The following is a 17,912-nucleotide window of genomic DNA, read 5'->3' as shown; positions in this document are numbered from 1 at the left end:
CGATTTAGTTAATATTTGTTGCCATTTAGTATCACTAACACAATGAATAATAAAAACAAATAAGTAGGCATGTTTATGTCTTTCAAAATAGTTTTAAGGTTTACATAGCCAGAGTCTAAATGCAATAAAGCCTTATTGAAACACACATACTAGATGCATCAGAAATAATCACAAATTTACAGAAAGAAAAACAACATCATAAAAACAGGTTAAGCAGGCATCAAACATTTCCGTAGCAAAAATATGATTTCACTGTAGTGAAACCCTCTATCACAAATAATTAAGATTCACATATAGTGTAAGCACCAGAATGTTTAGGAAATAAGGAGATAAGGAATGTTCATTCAAAGTCAATATATTCAGACAATAGAAACATCATGCACATCCAAATTGTGAGTGCCTTCATGTATATAATAATTAAGATTCAGGACAGATAATTAGTATCAAAATACTGTACACCACATGTAAACCTTCTCAGTTACTTAACCAGCTAAACTGAGATTTGGTATTGAATCATAGATGGTATGAATGTATTTAAGTATAGTTTCCCTGATTATGTAAATAATGTGCCTCAATGAAAACTCAAAGAACTCAGATAAGAATCTGTGCTCTTTTCTGTCACTGCACACATGGTATGTTGAACTCTGGTTCTGAAGTTCTTTGATAAATACAGATTTAATTAATATTAAATATAAAACCATGGACCCAGTGTGATTATAACAAACTATCCATTGATTAATAGGTAGGGTGAATCTTAGATGTTCCTCAGCTAAACCAGCAAAACATGCTTGAATCACTCCACCCACTTTAAGTACTCTACCAATTTGAATTGAGTAAACAAGAAACACATATCGAATGGATTGTCAAAAATAATTTCCCTGGTAAACAAATACACAAATCAAAAACACAACAGATAAAAACACAAAAGCATGTAAACACCATACAATGTAATTGCTGGACTGTCCTTTAGCAGAAATAACCTTGACATTTAAAGATTTCAAGCCTAGCATTGAACTTTAAGGGTTGTCACTTCATGTCGTGGCGTGAAATACAACCAGGAATCTGAAGAGTTCACGCTAAGGGTGACAGTTATTGGGTGTGTCACCAGCTCATCCTGTCAACCCAGTTCCTAGTATGCTACACCCCAGTTTTCTCCTTGATCCAGTCCCTGAACTTAGTCACACGAGTATAGACGCCAGGCTTGTTCTTGCGGGCACAGCCATCGCCCCAGCTCACCACGCCCGCTAGGAACACACGCCCTTGTGCTTCTGTAGAAGACATCGGACCTCCAGAGTCCCCCTGTAGATAGAGCATGGGGTAAAAGGGAGTCAGGTGGCTGAGCGGTTAGGGAATCGGGCTAGTAATCAGAAGGTTGCCGGTTCGATTCCCGGCCGTGCAAAATTATGTTGTGTCCTTGGGCAAGGCACTTCACCCTACTTGCCTCGGGGGGAATGTCCCTGTACTTACTGTAAGTCGCTCTGGATAAGAGCATCTGCTAAATGACTAAATTAATATGTGAATGTAAAAGTTGTGACTACAAAGGTGTGGCTGCAATATAATATGCAGAAGCAGCAAAACCTGTTAACAATATGAATATGATGTTGTCCGGGTTACCTGACAGGCATCCACTCCTCCTGTCAGAACACCTGCACATAACATGCGTGACGTGATCTGTCCCTCCATCAGCTTGTTACACACTGTTCCGTTGATGACGCGGACCTCTGCCTTTTGTAAGATGTTGGCAGCGAAACCTGGGACATTGTGTGCATTGGTTTAATGTTATTATCTCAGTCACACACACATATAAACCAGAAACAGAGACCGAAAAGAAAATAATCGCAGCAACTCACCTCCCTCTCTAGTGTGCCCCCAGCCAGTGATCCACACAGATTTGCCAGCAGGGAAATCATGAGAGGAAGCTGGTAAGCAGATAGGCCAGATGTTCTCGTTGAGTGTGACCTCACTCTCTAGTTCCATGAGTGCTATGTCATTATCATAGTTGAAAGGGGTGTAGGAAGGGTGAGGAATGATCTGTTTCAGGTTCTTCTTTATGGTCCACTTGTTAGTCTGACTCTGGATGAGAAGTCCAAGGTGAGCCTCCCAGATGTCTGGTCGAGAGTACCTGTTAGACACAACAGGTTGTGATCCCACTTTTCATAGACAACCCAAGAGAGAGAGAGCGAGAGCGAGAGCGAGAGCGAGAGCGAGAGAGAGAGAGAGAGAGAGAGAGAGAGAGAGAGAGAGAGAGAGAGAGAGAGAGAGAGAGAGAGAGAGAGAGGAAAAAAGGGAGAGAGAGAAAGAGGGATAGAGAAATGAGAGAGAGAGACAGACAGTCAGCGATTGAGATGAAGAAACAGAATACACACTTGATTTTATCGTCATCCTGGACACAGTGGGCAGCGGTGACCAGCCAGCGTTTACTGATGACTGAGGCTCCACACACATGGCCAGTTCCCCGGATATGAAGACTGACTTGCCATGGCCACTCCCCCTCACTGGAGAACTCTCCACCCACAATTCGGGAGCTTTTGTAGGGTCTGATTCCACACTCTACAAACAAATTCAGACACATACCCTTCAGTTATCAGAATATTAACAAAAACGGTGCCCAGAAAGAGAGAGCAAGAGACTTACCACAACCTGCCTCATCTGAGCGGTCCTCACAGTCTTCTTCTCCATCACACTCCGGGTTCATCTTGCTGATACAATGGCTACTCTTACACTTGTATGTATTTTCAGAGCATTGCACTACCAGGGCTGAAAACAGAACAAGTACAATCTCAGCCAAACAACCACTGTTACAGTTCATAAATGTGCTCCAGTTATTTAACTTCAGTCATTTAACGATAAATAGCTTTTCACCATCCTTACATTTGGGACACTTGGATTCATCTGAGCTGTCGGTGCAGTCAGGATATCCGTTACACTTCAGTGTCTCTGAGACACAACCGCCACTTCTGCAGGCAAACTCCCCGGTTGGACAGCTCCCTGTGGAAGGGAAACCGTGCAGAAACACTCAGTGGTAATAATGACTGAGACCCAGATGAGTTGCCCCTCTGATGACGTGCGGCTTCGCCTCACCACAGTTGGCCTCGTCTGTGTTGTCCCCACAGTCGTCCCGACCGTCACACTGCCAGAACTTGGCTTTACACAGGCCGTTTCCACACCGGAGCTGGGACTCTTTGCACTCTGCACAAGGACAGGGAATGAACAGAGGCCTATTGTGACACAGTCTCCTGCTTAGTCGTACCTTTGCATACTTATGTTGATAGAACATAAAAGGCCTTGTTAGCGCCTTGAGCTGAATAAACAGTTAGGTCGGTACTTACCGCAGTGGTCCTCATCAGTGTTGTCTCCACAATCATTCATGCCATCACACTCCAGGCTGTTGTCGATGCAGAGGTTGTTTGCGCATTTGAACTTCCCGGGACAAGCTTTGACAGAGAAAATGTGTTTTAGAATGTGGCATGGCCTGCGCATAACAGAAAATGGGATATGGTTACTTAAGTGTCAAATGGATCCCATGCTTACGATCAGACGGCAAAAAGGCTTCGAACTCCGCAGAGAAACCTCTATTCACATGGGACATGTCAGAGTTAAATACCACCCGGACTTTGTTGGTCTTGCTGATGACCACAGTGTTGTCTCGTTTCTCACCACATAGCCTACAAAACAATGCAGACCATCACACAACCATCTGGACTTGATTTACACACAGCAACATTTATATTGCTATTAAGAGACACTCTAGTGAAAATGTCACATGGTGGTCGTTTGGTGAACTACATAATAATGACGTCAAGCGGTAACTTACAATATAAATGTAAACAAACACACATGTCCATGTAGATGAACTAGCGGAGGACTCACCTTTCTTCATTGACCTCTACGTAGTCTTTAGGACATGTCTTATCCTTCACTGGCTCAGCCAACACAAACTTGCTAAACTGAACCTTGATGAACCTATCTATTGGGACCTGGAAGAAAACAAACAAATCGTTCTAATTACTCTAACTGTATAGACAAATGAACAATAGGCAACAACAAAAAACAGTTGTGTGAAAACTGAAATGTTTACTGACCTCAATGTCCCAGATGCATTTAGTCTTGGGTGGGTAATAGGACGGGAAGCTTGGTGATGTGAAAGTTCCCTTCAGTCCTGACAATATCTCCCCGCAATCTACAGAATGCAAGATAACACAAATCCAAGTGACTCAGCGTGTTTGTGGCAACAGTCCATTAGAGCCATTGCTCCTACAGTAAATACAGTGAGTGTCTGGCAGCCGGACCTATTAGAAACTCGGCTTACTGTACCTGTAGCTTTTAAGGGAATCTGGAAGAACCTGACCCTAAAACCAGGGAAGTTCTTCTCCTCACTGGTGACCAATATCAGCAGCATAACATTCCCAGATGAAGTGAAGGAGAGGGGCTCACTGGGGTTCATATAGCCACACTTCCTGAACACGGAAAACAACATGTTTGACATTTCATTCATTTAGCAGATGCTTATATCAAAAGCATCAAACAAACAGTGCATATGGAAACTATAGCAGAAGATCAAGGATCAGAAGTGCAGAGTTCTAACAGTATTTCAGTGGTCAGAGTCAAGGAGCAGTCTGTATTTACTTGCCAAATCGCATTTGATTACTTCAGGTACACTATTCAAATAAAAGGTTAAATAATGTGGGTTGTGTCCACCATTCTCTACTCACTCTGCCAACACGCGTTGCTCCATGGGCACCAGTGAGTCATACACTTTGATGAAGTCCTTCTGACAGTCTTCCTCCAGGTTGAAGGTGTCAAACACCACCTTGACCCTGTAGCCTGGGTCTGCCCGCAGCCTCCACTGTGTGAAGGTGTTGGGAGAATACGGAGAGTCAGGAAAGCCAGGTGATTGGATTGTGCCTGTTTCACCATTGTGGGTGTGATAGGAGTATTTCTTTTTGTCTGAAAGGTTGGACACAAACAAACTTGGTCACCACAATGCACTACAAAGTTATTCCCACGGACACCTAGAAAGTACAACTGCCCGTAGGATTGACAGCAAAGAATGTGCCTCAATAATTAATTTTACCTTTGAATGTTGTCTTTGTCATCCGCGGGTCTAGAGCTACAAAACAAAAGAAGAAGAAATGCTTAAGCGATTTGAACTGGTCAACCACAGATCATAATCTGACTTTATATTTAGTAAGCTTTCTCTTTCATAAAGCCGTCTCTGGAGGAGGGGATCCCTCTCTTAATTGCTCCTCCCAAGGTTTTTCCTTGTCTTCCTTGAGGGTTTAGGTTGGTTGAGGGGCAGTTCTATGGGCGTATGTGAAGCCCTCTGTGACATGCTTGCGTTTAAAAAGGGCTATACAAATAAATTTGATTTTGATTTGATTTAAAGAGCCACACAACGTACACTTTTTTACATACATACTTCTAAACACTGAGGTCTACAAACTCAACCAATTGTAATCAACAGTAACACTTACTGATAATAAATAAGAAGAAACTATCACAAACCATTCTTTAATACTTAGTTAACCATGTTTATAAATAGAGAATAAAGGGATAGTGAACAGTAGGAATAAACTTAAAAGTAGTGTAATGGTCAATTTTACTTGACAAAAGCCTAGTCTCTGTGTAACTATCACCAAGTTACCAAATCTACTCAAACCGCAACAAAGACTATAGGGATGCATAGGGCTACAACTCCTCCACAACAAGATATCGTACAGCTGTACCTCCAGAAATGACGTTGTTCATGCTGAGGGAGCTGACAGGCCTACGACCCATACGACCCTGCTGACCGTCCGCCACAACCAGAGAGCCAATGGCCTCGTCCACATCATCCTCAAGTGGTTTGGGGACCTCAAACTCTGACAGGTAATAGGCCAATACACTGTCTCCATTCCCACTATCATCCTCACTGGAGTGGACACAGTATAGAGGAATCAAAAGCCCTATCGTTATCATCATTACATTCAGAATGAATTTAGAGGTTTCGCAGTGGTGAAATACCTGAAATCTTGCACTGTTGATCCAACAAAATATTTGGACAGCACTGGTATTTTCATGTAGACATTCTTTAGCTGAAACCCAATCAAATGTACATCAGGCCTACTGTGGTTGAGTGGAGACAAATCAGTTACAGAAACATGAATCACTTTATTACACATTATTCTTATTTCAGTGAGCAAGTTACAGTACTAACGGCCACTAACACGAACACTAATATTGACGGATATCCTCCTCTCTCACCTTGTCGTTCACCTGCATGGCCAGGTTTTGAAACTCTGTGCTGTTGGAGTCCTCATAATCGTCTACAAATCTTTGGCTAGGGATGCTGATAGAGCCAACGTAAACCTTTCTTTCTCTCACATCTTTGCGCGCTGCAAAATGGAGGAAGGACAGGGGTGATTAGTACCATAAATGTACACTATAAATGTCATAAATTAGGTATCTAGATGTAGTTAACCAGAGCTTTTTAGTCTCTTCAGACTGTTACAGTGAACAGTTACTCACAGTCAAAGTGCCAAACCAGCAATCCTGTTGTGAGGGCTATCACTGCTGCCAGTACTACAAAGCCGATTCCTAAACCAATCTTCTTCTTCTTGTGCCCTCTCTTTTTCTCCAGCTTTGTGAAGTCTGAGGCAGGCAGGAACTGGATGGAAGTGTCACCGTCGTCATCCTGGCACAGGGAATGAAGTGATGTTGTCTGTCTGATTGTACAGTGCCTTTGACAGTGCTTAGAGTAATGCATTCCGGGAACCAAAGCCACATTTGCAACCAATTTGAAGGAACCAGCTTAAAAACAAATTTTAAATATGAATAATTTCCAAATCCAAGAAATACATTTGATAGTGTTCTATTTTCCACAATTTTGAACTGTGCATGTCAGATCCTGTCTTCTCTTGGCTCTTCCACACCCATTTTAATGAACATTGACAAACATTCCTCTAATATGTCAAAAGAATCAAATCCATGTGTGACAGAACCACGTATTATATAAGTGTAGTGCAATGTGTAGGTTTCTCTGTATGTACTGTAGCTAACCATTCTAGGAATACATTTTCTTGAGAGTGGAGAGTCGTATTTTATTTATATTGCTTGTGTGAAATGCCTTATTATGTCCCTGGTGCAATCAATGGGCTAAATTTAACTGTTTTTTTTTATTAAAGATGACACCTGAAACATTTGAAATAATTGTCAGTATCAAGCACTCCAGTGTTTGATATGGGGACACGACTGCCGGCAGGAGACAATATACACTTTATATCCATAAACAAGTTAGATGTTGTATACACATAGCCTATCAAATTAAGAAATACAGGCGTTTCTGAATTTTTCTTATAATGTGACAGGACACACATTTAACGAAATAGCCTATCGTTGAAGAATATGAAACCAAAACAGGCAAGAAGGCGACATTCGGATAGTCTACGATAATATTAGGCTATTTAGTAGGAAGTAGTAGAAATAGGAAGGTCTACCTGCGTGGGAGTAAATTTAGTTCCAGAATCCATTGAATCCATATCAGAAATTAGACGACAACAAATTATGTTTCACTGCCTTCACAATGTTCCTTCCACTAGTTTCGCTCAGTTTCGACACGCGATGTTAAAGTCGTGGTCCATTGTCCTGTGAAGATGGTGACAGCGACAGGTGTTCCACAGGTAAGCTGTATTTCAGTTTCTCGATAAAATGAACACTATCACGTCAATGTTATTCAGATCTATATCTAATTGTTGGTCGAATATTAGTGTTTTCTTTTGATCCCAGATCAGTGAAGCAGAAACCAAGACACCTGCATAACAAACTTCTTGACTAGACCGGTGAAGTGAAGTGCCAGATGTTGCAAGAATGAGGAAATAAAACGAATGGCCAATCCTAAACTACCACTGTCAGCTAAATGAATGGAATCAAGTATGAATAATGGATAGGCCTACAGTGTGTGAGGTGTGAACGATGGGTAGGCTATCAATTTGTCAATTTGTCAAAGTAACTTATGTTGACATTCATATGCACCCATAACACTCATACAGAAAATCAGCATAGCTCTTAGAACTGGTCACTACGCGACATTTTCAGCTATTTAACAGGGAGGTCCCCTATTCTAACGGCAATAAGTCGAAAACACTTTTTAAAGGTTGCAAAAACATTTTGAAAAGGATTTTAGAAAGCTAAAAAAAAAAAAAAACGTTTAGAAAAAACATGAAAGATGTGTTGTGTGTTTTTTTTATCAGCTTTCAAAATATGTAGAAAAAAAGCAATTGTTGAAATATATATTATTTTTTGTGGCCCTCTCATTTTAAGATGGAACCCTCAAAAAATACAATTGCACATTGCACATGAGACACGTTTACTGGGACATGCAGGTTCAATCATTAACAACTGTGAGATCACTGATATGTTTAACATGAGAGCACAAGGTGGCGCAATTTGGACATACTTTCTATTGTTCAAGTCACAACAGCTCCTGTGTCATCAGAGCTCTGTTTTTGTGTGTAGTTTGATTGCAGTTTGACAGCATCAGCAGTATCACATTAACCACTGCCAGTTTCAGACCTGTGCAGAGCAGTGTACTGAAAGAGCAGCGCTGAAACACAGTGCCAAGAGACAGGTAGCTAGATTGATTGTCTGCATTTTAATCAAAAAGGTGAACTTGTGCTTCAACACATACTGTGAGGCCTTATTCTGGGGAGTCGTGAGTGGTGAGGGTTTTGTTCATTATTCTTCTGACTCCCTTGGGTTATGCTGCAGGTGTCCAGTCAGAGAGGTTTATGTAAGTACTTTTAAACTGTTTGAAAAAGTAAGAACAAAAAGGCTACCCAAATGTTCCTCTGTAAACTAATATTTCGACTTGAAGTAAGAGGACTACTCTACTTTTATGCTGGCCTCAATCAGGTTTAAGAACAAATAACAGTTTTGCTCAAACTCTTGGTCAAACCAAATGTAGTTAGATCCTCATTAACACTTAACACACTGCAGTTGTGTCACAAACGGAGATCTGCTTCACTCCACTTTCATCCCCAAAGATACCTCTGTCATGGAATGACCGTCCTGTACTGTGTCCGTCTGACTCCTCCCACTTGGGTGAAACACTGTATAAATGCAACACCGGCCCTGGCAAGGGCACTGTCTGAGAAGTTTGTGACACCAAAACATGAAGGGATTGGGCTTGTTTTTCCTTGTGCTGTTCCTCACGCTGTCATCTGTTGAGGGTAAGCAGTAGATACCTTCACTTGTAACTGGATGTGACGGTGCAGGTCTTCATGTCTGAATGTGCCATTGAAAGGGACACTGCGGTATAATCAAACGCGTTTCTGTCATGACATCTGTCATGGGAATTCGAATCGTCTAATTGTCCATAACCATAGACAGACAATAGGGTGGATGAAATGGTTTCTTTTTCTCCTTACTGTGAGCATTTCCTAATCTGTTCCAGGTGAGGATACGGAGATGCAGTACTGGACGTGTGGAAACAGAGGACTCTGCAGACGGTTCTGCTACGCCCAAGAGTATATTGTTGGCCACCATGGTTGTCCACGCAGATACAGGTACATACATGATATGAGGTACATACATGATGAGATGTATATGTATGTTATTAAGTTACTCATCTATTGGAATGAGGGTCAGTACAGCACCCTGGATGGTTGATGTCTAATGATTTTGAAACTCTATGCTCTCACTACAATAAAGTTCTACAACCTACCAGACAACACCTCATTGTGTTCTGTTCATCATTTGCAGGTGCTGTGCAATGCGGTTTTAGCAGTTACAGACAAGATAATACCACTGGAAGAACTTCACTGACTGAGGATTGATGCCTTGCTGAGTTAGGTTGAATGGGCAGGGCTGTGTGGCTCTTTAAACAGTAGTTGAAGACCATTGGGTGACCTTGAGGAAGGACCTATTTATCATTTCATGAATCTTTTGAAGATAATGTGGTCAAACAAGCCTTTTATTCTGGCTACACATGACAAGTTCAAAACAATTTGCTGCATTCTGAATGTCAGTATCTGTATGTGGTGGACAAGTTAAAAAGAACGCTTTAGTTACAATACATGGTTCAGGTAAATTATAAAATGTTAATTTCCATCAGACATAAATGTTATTTTGATTAATAATTTAGTGCTTCAAGAGCTGAGGGCATCAATCGAATGATCAAAAGTGCATAGATTTTAACAACACAGTACCTTGAGTTGTTTTTATATACATTTTTTAAGCTTTGGAAATGAATTATAGAAGATACATTAATAATAATACACTTACCAATGTTAGTGTTTGCTATTTATATGTAATTTATGGTGTTGTTTGTTTCAGTTATTAATAAACTCTTATACAGAGAATAAATCAAGTGTCTAATGATTAATTCCACATATGTTGATTGACTGTGTTGGTAGTGATGAGAGAGATTGTCAACTGATCCAAAAGACCCAAACATGATGCACAGTGATACAAGTGGAACAACACTAGTGGTGTACTCTGTTGTTTGAGCTAGCCTGTTTCCACTTGGCCTTACTTTCAGCCAATTATAGTATATAACAGAGCGCTCAGAGACAGAGAGTTAAGTTATTGCAAGTATGCTTTGCCCACTATTGTAAAGCTACCACACAATGCCAGTCAAGTGACTGACCCAAATAGTTGTTGTGGAATGGAGCTTTTGTGAATGAAGTGCTTTAGCTCATGTTCATGTTTATGTCATCTCACCATTATCTTCATGTCTGGGTAGCTGTGCCTGGCATATTGAAACTACGTCACACAGCCATTGATTCCATTGTTGAAGCACAGATTACGCTGTTCACCAGACACTCATCTGCACCCCGTGCTATGAATAGTTACATTAGCATATCCAAACCAAAAGGTGAAATAAATAGTTTGATATTCAAATCTTTACATCTTTACATTTTACATTCTCAGGTCTTTGATCTAATCAACAGCAGGATCACAAATATCATCATATCTGTCATTTAAAAAATCCCTTCAATTGGCAAAATGCTGTAATAGACCTCAGCAGAGATACAGCCATCAAAAAATAAAACACAGAACCAAAATATTCGACATCAGTGTTTTATGAAGTCAGAAGATGACTTGTGATTGGACTGGTGCAATAAAGGTTAAAAGCTGGCATGCTATCTGTAAACATGGGCCATTGCATTGTGCCCTGCATTGTGGCCTGGTTATCACTCTATCTTTGTGCTTGTGCTATTCAGTCAGCACAGCGTGACACTACCACAATGGAGTAAAACCCCACAAATCTGTTTACATCAGGCTCTCTGTCTTCCCAGTTATATCACGGGGCTCACTGCAGCTGTTCTCATTTAGTGATTTGGGACGGGGGAGGCAGGGGCGTAGCCAGAATAATCTTTTTGGGTAGGCCTAGAAACATATGGATAGGCATCTTTTCAGGGTTTTTTTACTTAGCGATGTGCACCCGGTGCATAATTCTTCCGAGATATATTCGTTTTTGGGTAGGCCTTAGAACAAATTGGGTAGGCCTGGGCCAGTGGCTACGACTCTGGGGGGAGGGAAGGTTGCATGAGTTACATCTCACATACTATCAAAACGGTTGAACAAATTGTAACTAATGATAATTTGTAATTTGCACTGTAAATGACATTTTAAACACATTTTTTTATAATGGAAGGCCAAACACATAATTCTTTATTTAAAAATAACAATCAATACAAATACATTTTGGAGGTGGTAGAGCATGTACAGAGAAGTCTGGCATTGCATGAAGTTAACTCCAATGCGCTAGATGGCGATAGTGCTACTTCCATGACATTCCCAACACGTAAACAACAATGTGCCATCACTGTGGACTGGCGAAGTTCAGCCGAAGCCACCCTTAGCGGTCTACAATGAATGAAATAGATGTTGCAGCCTTTGATGAGACTATTGACGACTGGTTTATCGAGTCTCTGAAAACGTAAGAATTGTTTTTTGTTTTTTTAATCTTACATCTTCAAGGAGTTCTTGCAGTTGCGCAGGGCTTCTGTTATATATATTTTGTCTGCATGAGTTGACAGAAGCTAAAACACTGAGGTATTCAACAAACCAGAAGTCAAGTTGTTGCTCATTGAACATTTTAAATAACGCTAGTCGCTCAACGATCTGTACAACATTTCAATTCTGTTTCTCCGACTTTCTAAGCCATGCATCTCATACTCCTTTTCAGCTACAAGGACCTTCATGTGTATCAGCTTGAACACCCAACTAGAGTTATTGAATGGACCGCAGGAAAAAGTCTGTTTAAATAGTTTTCGCAAAATTAAACCTTTTTTTCTTTTCATCAACCGGAAGTTTTTCATTAAACTTTGTCTCTACAGCTATATGTGTCGCTGGATACAGTTCAACCAAGAATGAAATTTTGGAGCTGCTTCTTCCTCTTAAACTGTTTGCAGATGATAATCAGGTATGGATATTGACAGACCTAGAGATTAATTAATTGAGTTTAATTTAAAAAATGCTTTGAAATATGATACTTTGGAATGCCACTGACAATAGCTTTTTCTGTGTCTGCAGGGTCTTTGTGCAGAGCGAGATTTTAAAGTGGTCCATGGAGGTTTCACAAATGGACCGGTTAATTGCCTTAAACACATTCAAGGAACAAGGTACAGGTGTCCATGCAGAAAGAAAAATACTTATTATTCATTACCAGAGGAATTTAGAGACCGCATAGTAGTGCTTCAACACAGCCAGTGCCAGAATGGCTGAAATAGTCAACTGATCAACCATTGCCATTTTATAGTTAATGAGATTTCTGCAAAAGTATAAAAGGGTGACACAATGATCTCTCCTTCCAAGGTGTGTGGTAACCAATGATGGGCTGAGCAACAAACTGCAGGTGTGGGACGTAGGGGGCAATGACTCAGGTGAGTAACACCCCCCCCCCCCCCCCCCCAGTTTCCTGTTGTGTCATCTACACGTAAAACTATGACCTTTACTACAGTAAACAATAGAAGCAGTTGTTTGATTCACAACTCGGTGCCGCCCTGTAATTTGTCTTCAAATGATAGATGTCATAAAGAGCTCTGGATGCATCCAGCCCACACGCGTGTCACAGAGCGGCAGCAAGATCGCCCCCGGGTTAACCGGAGACCTCCATGTTCTTCATGGATCTCAGATCTGCGACCTCCAGCTGACCGATCTGACGTCTGGAAGCTCTCTCTACTCTGTGGGTGAGAGCACACACAGCGTCCTGGGAAGAGCCACTACTGTCTACTTAATGGTGTACTAATGCACATAACATACTATCCCTCCTCTTTCCCCCCGTAGAAAAAGACATCCCGGATGTGTTAAGCTCCCTGCAGTTTGTGACTGGAAGCGTATTTCTGGCTTGTACCTGTGGGGGGGACCTATTTGTGGGGGACACAAGGACATCTACTGTCCCTACGCCTACGCCAGCAGAGGGGAGAGAGTCGGAGCTGTGGTGCATGGCTGCCTCCTCAGGCCTGTCCTCCCCAGAGCAGGGCCGCCATAGGGTAGCACGGCTGTCCTCGTCCGGCCTGGTTGTGCTGTCCGACTTACGAGACCTGAGAAGCTGTGTGGGTCGGGCTCAACTCGATATCCAGAGGAACATTCCCAGTCATGATTTTATGAACGTGTCATGGGCACCTGCTTTGGACAACTGTCTTTCTGTTTCAGGTAAGTAAAACGGCCACTTCCATCAAAGAAAACTTTTGATATCAGATATAGACTTTCTTACAGTATTTATAATCTCACTGTTCCAGGTTTAAACGGACTAGTGGAGATCTACGACACCTCCACTTGGAGACCCGAGTGCAGGGAACCCAAGCCTCTTTTTGTGCACCAGGGTCATGTGATGTCAAGTGTGTCTCATCCTAGCACCAGCCCTCCTCTGGTCACATCTCACATATGGCATCCCAGCAGGCCTCAGACTATCCTCTCAGCTGCTGCCGATGGCTCCATGCATGTGTGGGACTGGGTCGACAGTACAGCTGCCACCCGATCTTGACATTTGGACGTTTTTTGACAACTCAGATCATTTTGTGGAATCAAACATTTTCTTCTGTTGAGACATTTAAATTCTAGCAGTCTGTGTTTGAGACATTTCTTTTTATAAATGAAACAAAAGGAAACAACCGTTAAAACCTTGATGATCATACTGCAGTACACAAAATATTTTTATATTGCATTGACATTTTTACTTTGACTAGTCTCATAGGAAGTCTGGGTTTCAGTCACAATTCTCCGATTCTGAGTGACTAGCAAAAATAATGAGAAATTACATATTTAATACAATCCCGTAACATACTGCACACCATGTAACCTTATTGCCACAAAATATTGTTTTGTAAAACAAATATGAAAATGACAACATAGCATTGAATAATTCTTTTTATTGGCTTTCTCAAAAATACATGGTTGGGCATGCCTTTTATATAAGGTAACAAGTAACAAGTTTTTACTATACAGGCACATGACTGGGGTTGTCAAAGTAAGATGATGCTTTTCAGCTTGTTGGATTTCCAAGACGCCAGGCAACAATGGGAATGTGGAGGTAGTTGACACAACTGAATGTAATTATAAGGTGGTGAGGTATTGAGATGGAACACTGTTTGAATATGGCAATTTTTTTATAAGAAGCATGTAATCAAATATTCTACAGCCATCCACTCAGATGAGCACTGTTATACAAAAGAGTTAACAACCCCTGATAGAGAACGTGTATTTCTGATTCCAGTGGATGCAACAAAAGGTTTGTCAAATATTGTCAAAATCAAGTGAAAGCATTCACAGTAATACATTGTAAACAGTGCTCACTTAAGTGCCAATAGTCAGAAATGGAATGTCAGTGTTGCACAGCCATCAGGCGACTAAGAAACCCATACATTATGAGAGAATCAATTCATTTCAATGGAAAAATGAAAACAAAAACCATAAGGGGAGCAGTCTCATAGAGATATTTATAGTCTGGCCATAGCATGAGAGGTACAATTGGCTAATTTCTTTTCACTGCCCATTTGATGAGCATGAGAAATTAAGCCGTGAATCCCATCTCACAATTGATCCCCTAGGCCTTCCACGCTGACGCATCTAGGGGGAGCTGATTTAGCTATGAGGTAATAGATCCAACTTGCAATGTGATTGGCTGGCTGGAATGCACTTGCAATTATTCTCCGATCCACAAAAAAGTAAGTTCTTACATTTTCTAAAATGGCATTGATAGATATACATATGCACAACTTAAAAAAACAATAAACAAATCACAGGTAGGTTGTCCTTCAAGGACCTCATGCAGTGTAGTCCATTGTCATTCTGTAATCACATGTACTTTGCTTCCACTTTGATTATGTTACATAGCTCTGTCACAGGAGTTATAGAATCAGTGATGTGGTAGAAAACTACTATATATTTATAAAACAATCATGCTTTATCTGCTTTAGGACACACACACACACAGTACGAATAGAGGGATTCAGATCATATTGTGGGTTCATAACTCCCAGATAGACCGATTTCAGATCAAAGACAAGAATGAGCCGAGCATGAAACAAGTGTTCACCCCTACTGGAATAAAACCAACAACTTACAGTTCTTTCTTCTCTCTCTTGTCAACGGTCTGCATGACATCACTTAGGTTAAAAGACACAAAGGCGATCTGTTCAAGTTCGCTCTCCTTCCCACATTCCATCAGGCAGGCAAAGTGCTCAACGTCTTCACTGTGCGCCAGGTCGGAGTAGCCACTGGGCCCGCTGTGGATGACCCAGGGCTGGTCCCACCCGGACGAGTGCAGGGGGGAGCGGTTCAGGTACACCCCCATGTCCCTCCTGCTCGTCTTGTTGGTAGGGTGGGAGAAGAGCAGCCATGTTTGAGTGTCCGGGGACAGGGGTGACGTGGTGCCTCCTATGCTGTCCGCTTCGTCATTGGGTACGAATTCCGGAGCAGGGAAGCCAATCACGCTTCCCTGGCAACCATGGCGTGATTCCACCAGCTTGGGAGCCAATCGGGGCTTGTCAAAGTAAGCACCGCTGCTCTCGCTCAGAGCCTCCACTCTGTGACCGTGTGTGTTCCGGGCGTTGCAGTAGAGGTGACTCCTGCCCTCATGGTCTATAATCTCTGCCATCTCGCACTCGCACGACTTCCGCTGGAGCATCTTCCCCATCCTCCATGTCTGGCCAAAGTCATCGCTGTGTATGGAGAGAGCGTGCGGCTGTACCGTGAATGGTATTGGGAAGGAGAAGCATTTGAAAGGGACGTAGTAGGCATAGGCCGGAATGATCAACCTGCCACTCTCCAGCTGAATGCCGTGTCCCGGGCCGACAGCGAATGTAGCCCATCTCCGGACGTTTTTTCCAATCACACTCTCCGTCAGGTCCTTCGCCTGGCTCCAGGTCTGGCCGTCGTCACTGCTGGTGACGTAGCACAGACGGGCCTTGTTCCTGCCTGTGATTATCTGACGGTGCTCTGGGGTATTGCTCAGGATACAGATGAAGAACAGGAACAGAGTCTTGGTATTCTTCTCAAAGACAGGACAGGGGTTCATGGTGCGATGCTCTGGTAAAAATGCTGACGTCACCTCTTGAGATGGGGACCACTGGGTTTAAACATCAAATAAGTGTTAACAGGCAATAAACTAAAAAGCAGCTTTAATTTTGATATATAGACTTATTCACTGGAATTTAATTCCCAATACAACCAAAACATGGATGGATATAATCTTGGACATTATGGCATCAGGGTGCACGTTTCTGATAATCACCTGAATGGATCCATTTTGAAGTGACCCTCTCCTCATAACAAGAATTTTAGCATCGCTGTCTGATGGAGAGCTCCGCTTCTCTGCAAAGGCGAGATATGTTTGTGTGTCTTTCAAGTAGAGGAGAGCTGGGATTCTGTAAGTTATTCCCGTCGGCTCCTTCTTGAACAGCGTGGTTTTCTCTGGTTGCTTTTCATAGCCTTTCCGTGATGGTGTGTTGCCCATGGTTGATTTGAATTTCTATAACGAGAGATTTCACACGCAACCTTACAGAAGCACGATCACACTCATTTTACTGTGGATCTCCAAGCAGTCGAACAACGTTGCAGTTGCACATTGTACCTAGATTACAAAACAAGCTTATGTCCAAAATCATCATTTGAATGTGTAAATTGGCATAGACTACACATTTATTGTAAGGTTTTGTGATATGGCTATAAAAGTTATTAAAATAACCTTTTGAGATTTTTGGTATTAGTGCCACTACATTTTCCGATGTAGCTAGACTACTAGCTACATTGGAAAGACTATTAACTACCATTTTTGTGGAAAATAGGCTACTGTTGACTAGAATTTAAATGTATCTGATCACTCGACCGGAACTCATTTCAACGTCAACATTAGATCATTTTGCCTCGACGTTCATTACTGTAGCTAGCTAGCCAATATTCTAGCAGGATAACAACATCAAATGAAATGGTGATCTTTGAACAAGTCGAGAGCTACTGTAGAGATACTGTAGGCTATTAATACTTACAGAAGCAGCCTTTACATGTCATCCCGTAATATACGGTTGTCTATTTATTATTTGACATTGCTACAAAGGATTTGCCCATTTTATTTTTCCTTCTCACAAAATTTGAGACGCCTGATGTTATGATAGACATCTCTTCTATTGAATAATGCGAAGTGGTGGGGTGAGTGCGGCTGCAAAAGGGACCAAATGATTCTATACCGCCAACAGCTGGACGGGAAGTTACTAGCTTGCTACCTATCTGTTGCTAGGATACAATAACTCTCACCGATACAGTGGCCGTTTCATCAAGCTCAAATTATGGAAACATTTGTTTCTCAACTTATAGGTTTATGCAACATTAGCAACTTTTCTCTAACGCAATCATCGGCGTGGTTATTCATCTAGAGAAGCAACGTAAATGATGGCTTCATCTGAACAATACAAATTAGATAATGGGGAGAG

At 41.8% G+C, this 17,912-nt stretch overlaps 4 protein-coding genes across 4 annotated transcripts; 2 read left to right on the top strand and 2 right to left on the bottom strand.

Annotated features, from left to right (window-relative positions):
* Positions 1-656: 656 nt before the first annotated feature.
* On the bottom strand, positions 657-7,822 carry st14b (ST14 transmembrane serine protease matriptase b). Its single transcript, XM_067257584.1, has 19 exons — positions 7,476-7,822; positions 6,508-6,673; positions 6,244-6,374; positions 6,004-6,074; positions 5,727-5,911; positions 5,075-5,110; positions 4,713-4,947; positions 4,315-4,457; positions 4,083-4,180; positions 3,871-3,977; positions 3,532-3,665; positions 3,330-3,434; positions 3,082-3,189; positions 2,872-2,988; positions 2,635-2,757; positions 2,367-2,550; positions 1,851-2,122; positions 1,615-1,751; positions 657-1,299 (listed from the first exon to the last, which is right to left on the bottom strand). The coding sequence occupies exons 1-19, from the start codon at positions 7,515-7,517 to the stop codon at positions 1,138-1,140; spliced, it is 2,556 nt and encodes an 851-aa protein (XP_067113685.1). The 5' UTR covers positions 7,518-7,822; the 3' UTR covers positions 657-1,137.
* Positions 7,823-9,143: 1,321 nt separating this feature from the next.
* Positions 9,144-9,793, top strand: defbl2 (defensin, beta-like 2). The gene is made up of 3 exons (XM_067257451.1): positions 9,144-9,206; positions 9,431-9,542; positions 9,739-9,793. The coding sequence occupies exons 1-3, from the start codon at positions 9,149-9,151 to the stop codon at positions 9,758-9,760; spliced, it is 192 nt and encodes a 63-aa protein (XP_067113552.1). The 5' UTR covers positions 9,144-9,148; the 3' UTR covers positions 9,761-9,793.
* A 1,996-nt stretch (positions 9,794-11,789) lies between these two features.
* On the top strand, positions 11,790-14,078 carry wdr73 (WD repeat domain 73). Its single transcript, XM_067257533.1, has 8 exons — positions 11,790-11,920; positions 12,170-12,237; positions 12,321-12,406; positions 12,517-12,605; positions 12,799-12,866; positions 13,011-13,172; positions 13,270-13,638; positions 13,725-14,078. Exons 1-8 carry the CDS (start codon positions 11,853-11,855, stop codon positions 13,967-13,969), a joined length of 1,155 nt encoding a protein of 384 aa, XP_067113634.1. The 5' UTR covers positions 11,790-11,852; the 3' UTR covers positions 13,970-14,078.
* Positions 14,079-15,420: 1,342 nt separating this feature from the next.
* On the bottom strand, positions 15,421-17,595 carry neu3.1 (sialidase 3 (membrane sialidase), tandem duplicate 1). The gene is made up of 3 exons (XM_067257532.1): positions 17,472-17,595; positions 16,718-16,954; positions 15,421-16,552 (listed from the first exon to the last, which is right to left on the bottom strand). Exons 2-3 carry the CDS (start codon positions 16,937-16,939, stop codon positions 15,545-15,547), a joined length of 1,230 nt encoding a protein of 409 aa, XP_067113633.1. The 5' UTR covers positions 16,940-16,954; positions 17,472-17,595; the 3' UTR covers positions 15,421-15,544.
* Between the last annotated feature and the right edge of the window lie 317 nt (positions 17,596-17,912).

Source organism: Osmerus mordax, chromosome 19 (genome assembly GCF_038355195.1).
Source record: "Osmerus mordax isolate fOsmMor3 chromosome 19, fOsmMor3.pri, whole genome shotgun sequence".
Lineage (NCBI taxonomy): Eukaryota > Metazoa > Chordata > Actinopteri > Osmeriformes > Osmeridae > Osmerus > Osmerus mordax.
The sequence above is the reverse complement of the archived record's forward strand: the minus strand, read 5'-3'. Positions and strand labels throughout refer to the sequence as shown.

Coding starts and splice junctions, on each gene's coding strand:
- st14b (XM_067257584.1), bottom strand. CDS start 7,517: ATGGATTCAATGGATTCTGGAACTAAATTTACTCCCACGCAG. Junction 3,978..4,082: donor AATGCATCTGGGACATTGAG/GTCAGTAAACAT, acceptor GTTTTCTTCCAG/GTCCCAATAGATAGGTTCAT. Junction 3,666..3,870: donor GTAGAGGTCAATGAAGAAAG/GTGAGTCCTCCG, acceptor ATTGTTTTGTAG/GCTATGTGGTGAGAAACGAG.
- defbl2 (XM_067257451.1), top strand. CDS start 9,149: ATGAAGGGATTGGGCTTGTTTTTCCTTGTGCTGTTCCTCACGCTGTCA. Junction 9,207..9,430: donor CACGCTGTCATCTGTTGAGG/GTAAGCAGTAGA, acceptor AATCTGTTCCAG/GTGAGGATACGGAGATGCAG. Junction 9,543..9,738: donor GGTTGTCCACGCAGATACAG/GTACATACATGA, acceptor CATCATTTGCAG/GTGCTGTGCAATGCGGTTTT.
- wdr73 (XM_067257533.1), top strand. CDS start 11,853: ATGAATGAAATAGATGTTGCAGCCTTTGATGAGACTATTGACGACTGG. Junction 12,407..12,516: donor TGTTTGCAGATGATAATCAG/GTATGGATATTG, acceptor CTGTGTCTGCAG/GGTCTTTGTGCAGAGCGAGA. Junction 13,639..13,724: donor CAACTGTCTTTCTGTTTCAG/GTAAGTAAAACG, acceptor TCACTGTTCCAG/GTTTAAACGGACTAGTGGAG.
- neu3.1 (XM_067257532.1), bottom strand. CDS start 16,939: ATGGGCAACACACCATCACGGAAAGGCTATGAAAAGCAACCAGAGAAA. Junction 16,553..16,717: donor TTCAAAATGGATCCATTCAG/GTGATTATCAGA, acceptor GTTTAAACCCAG/TGGTCCCCATCTCAAGAGGT.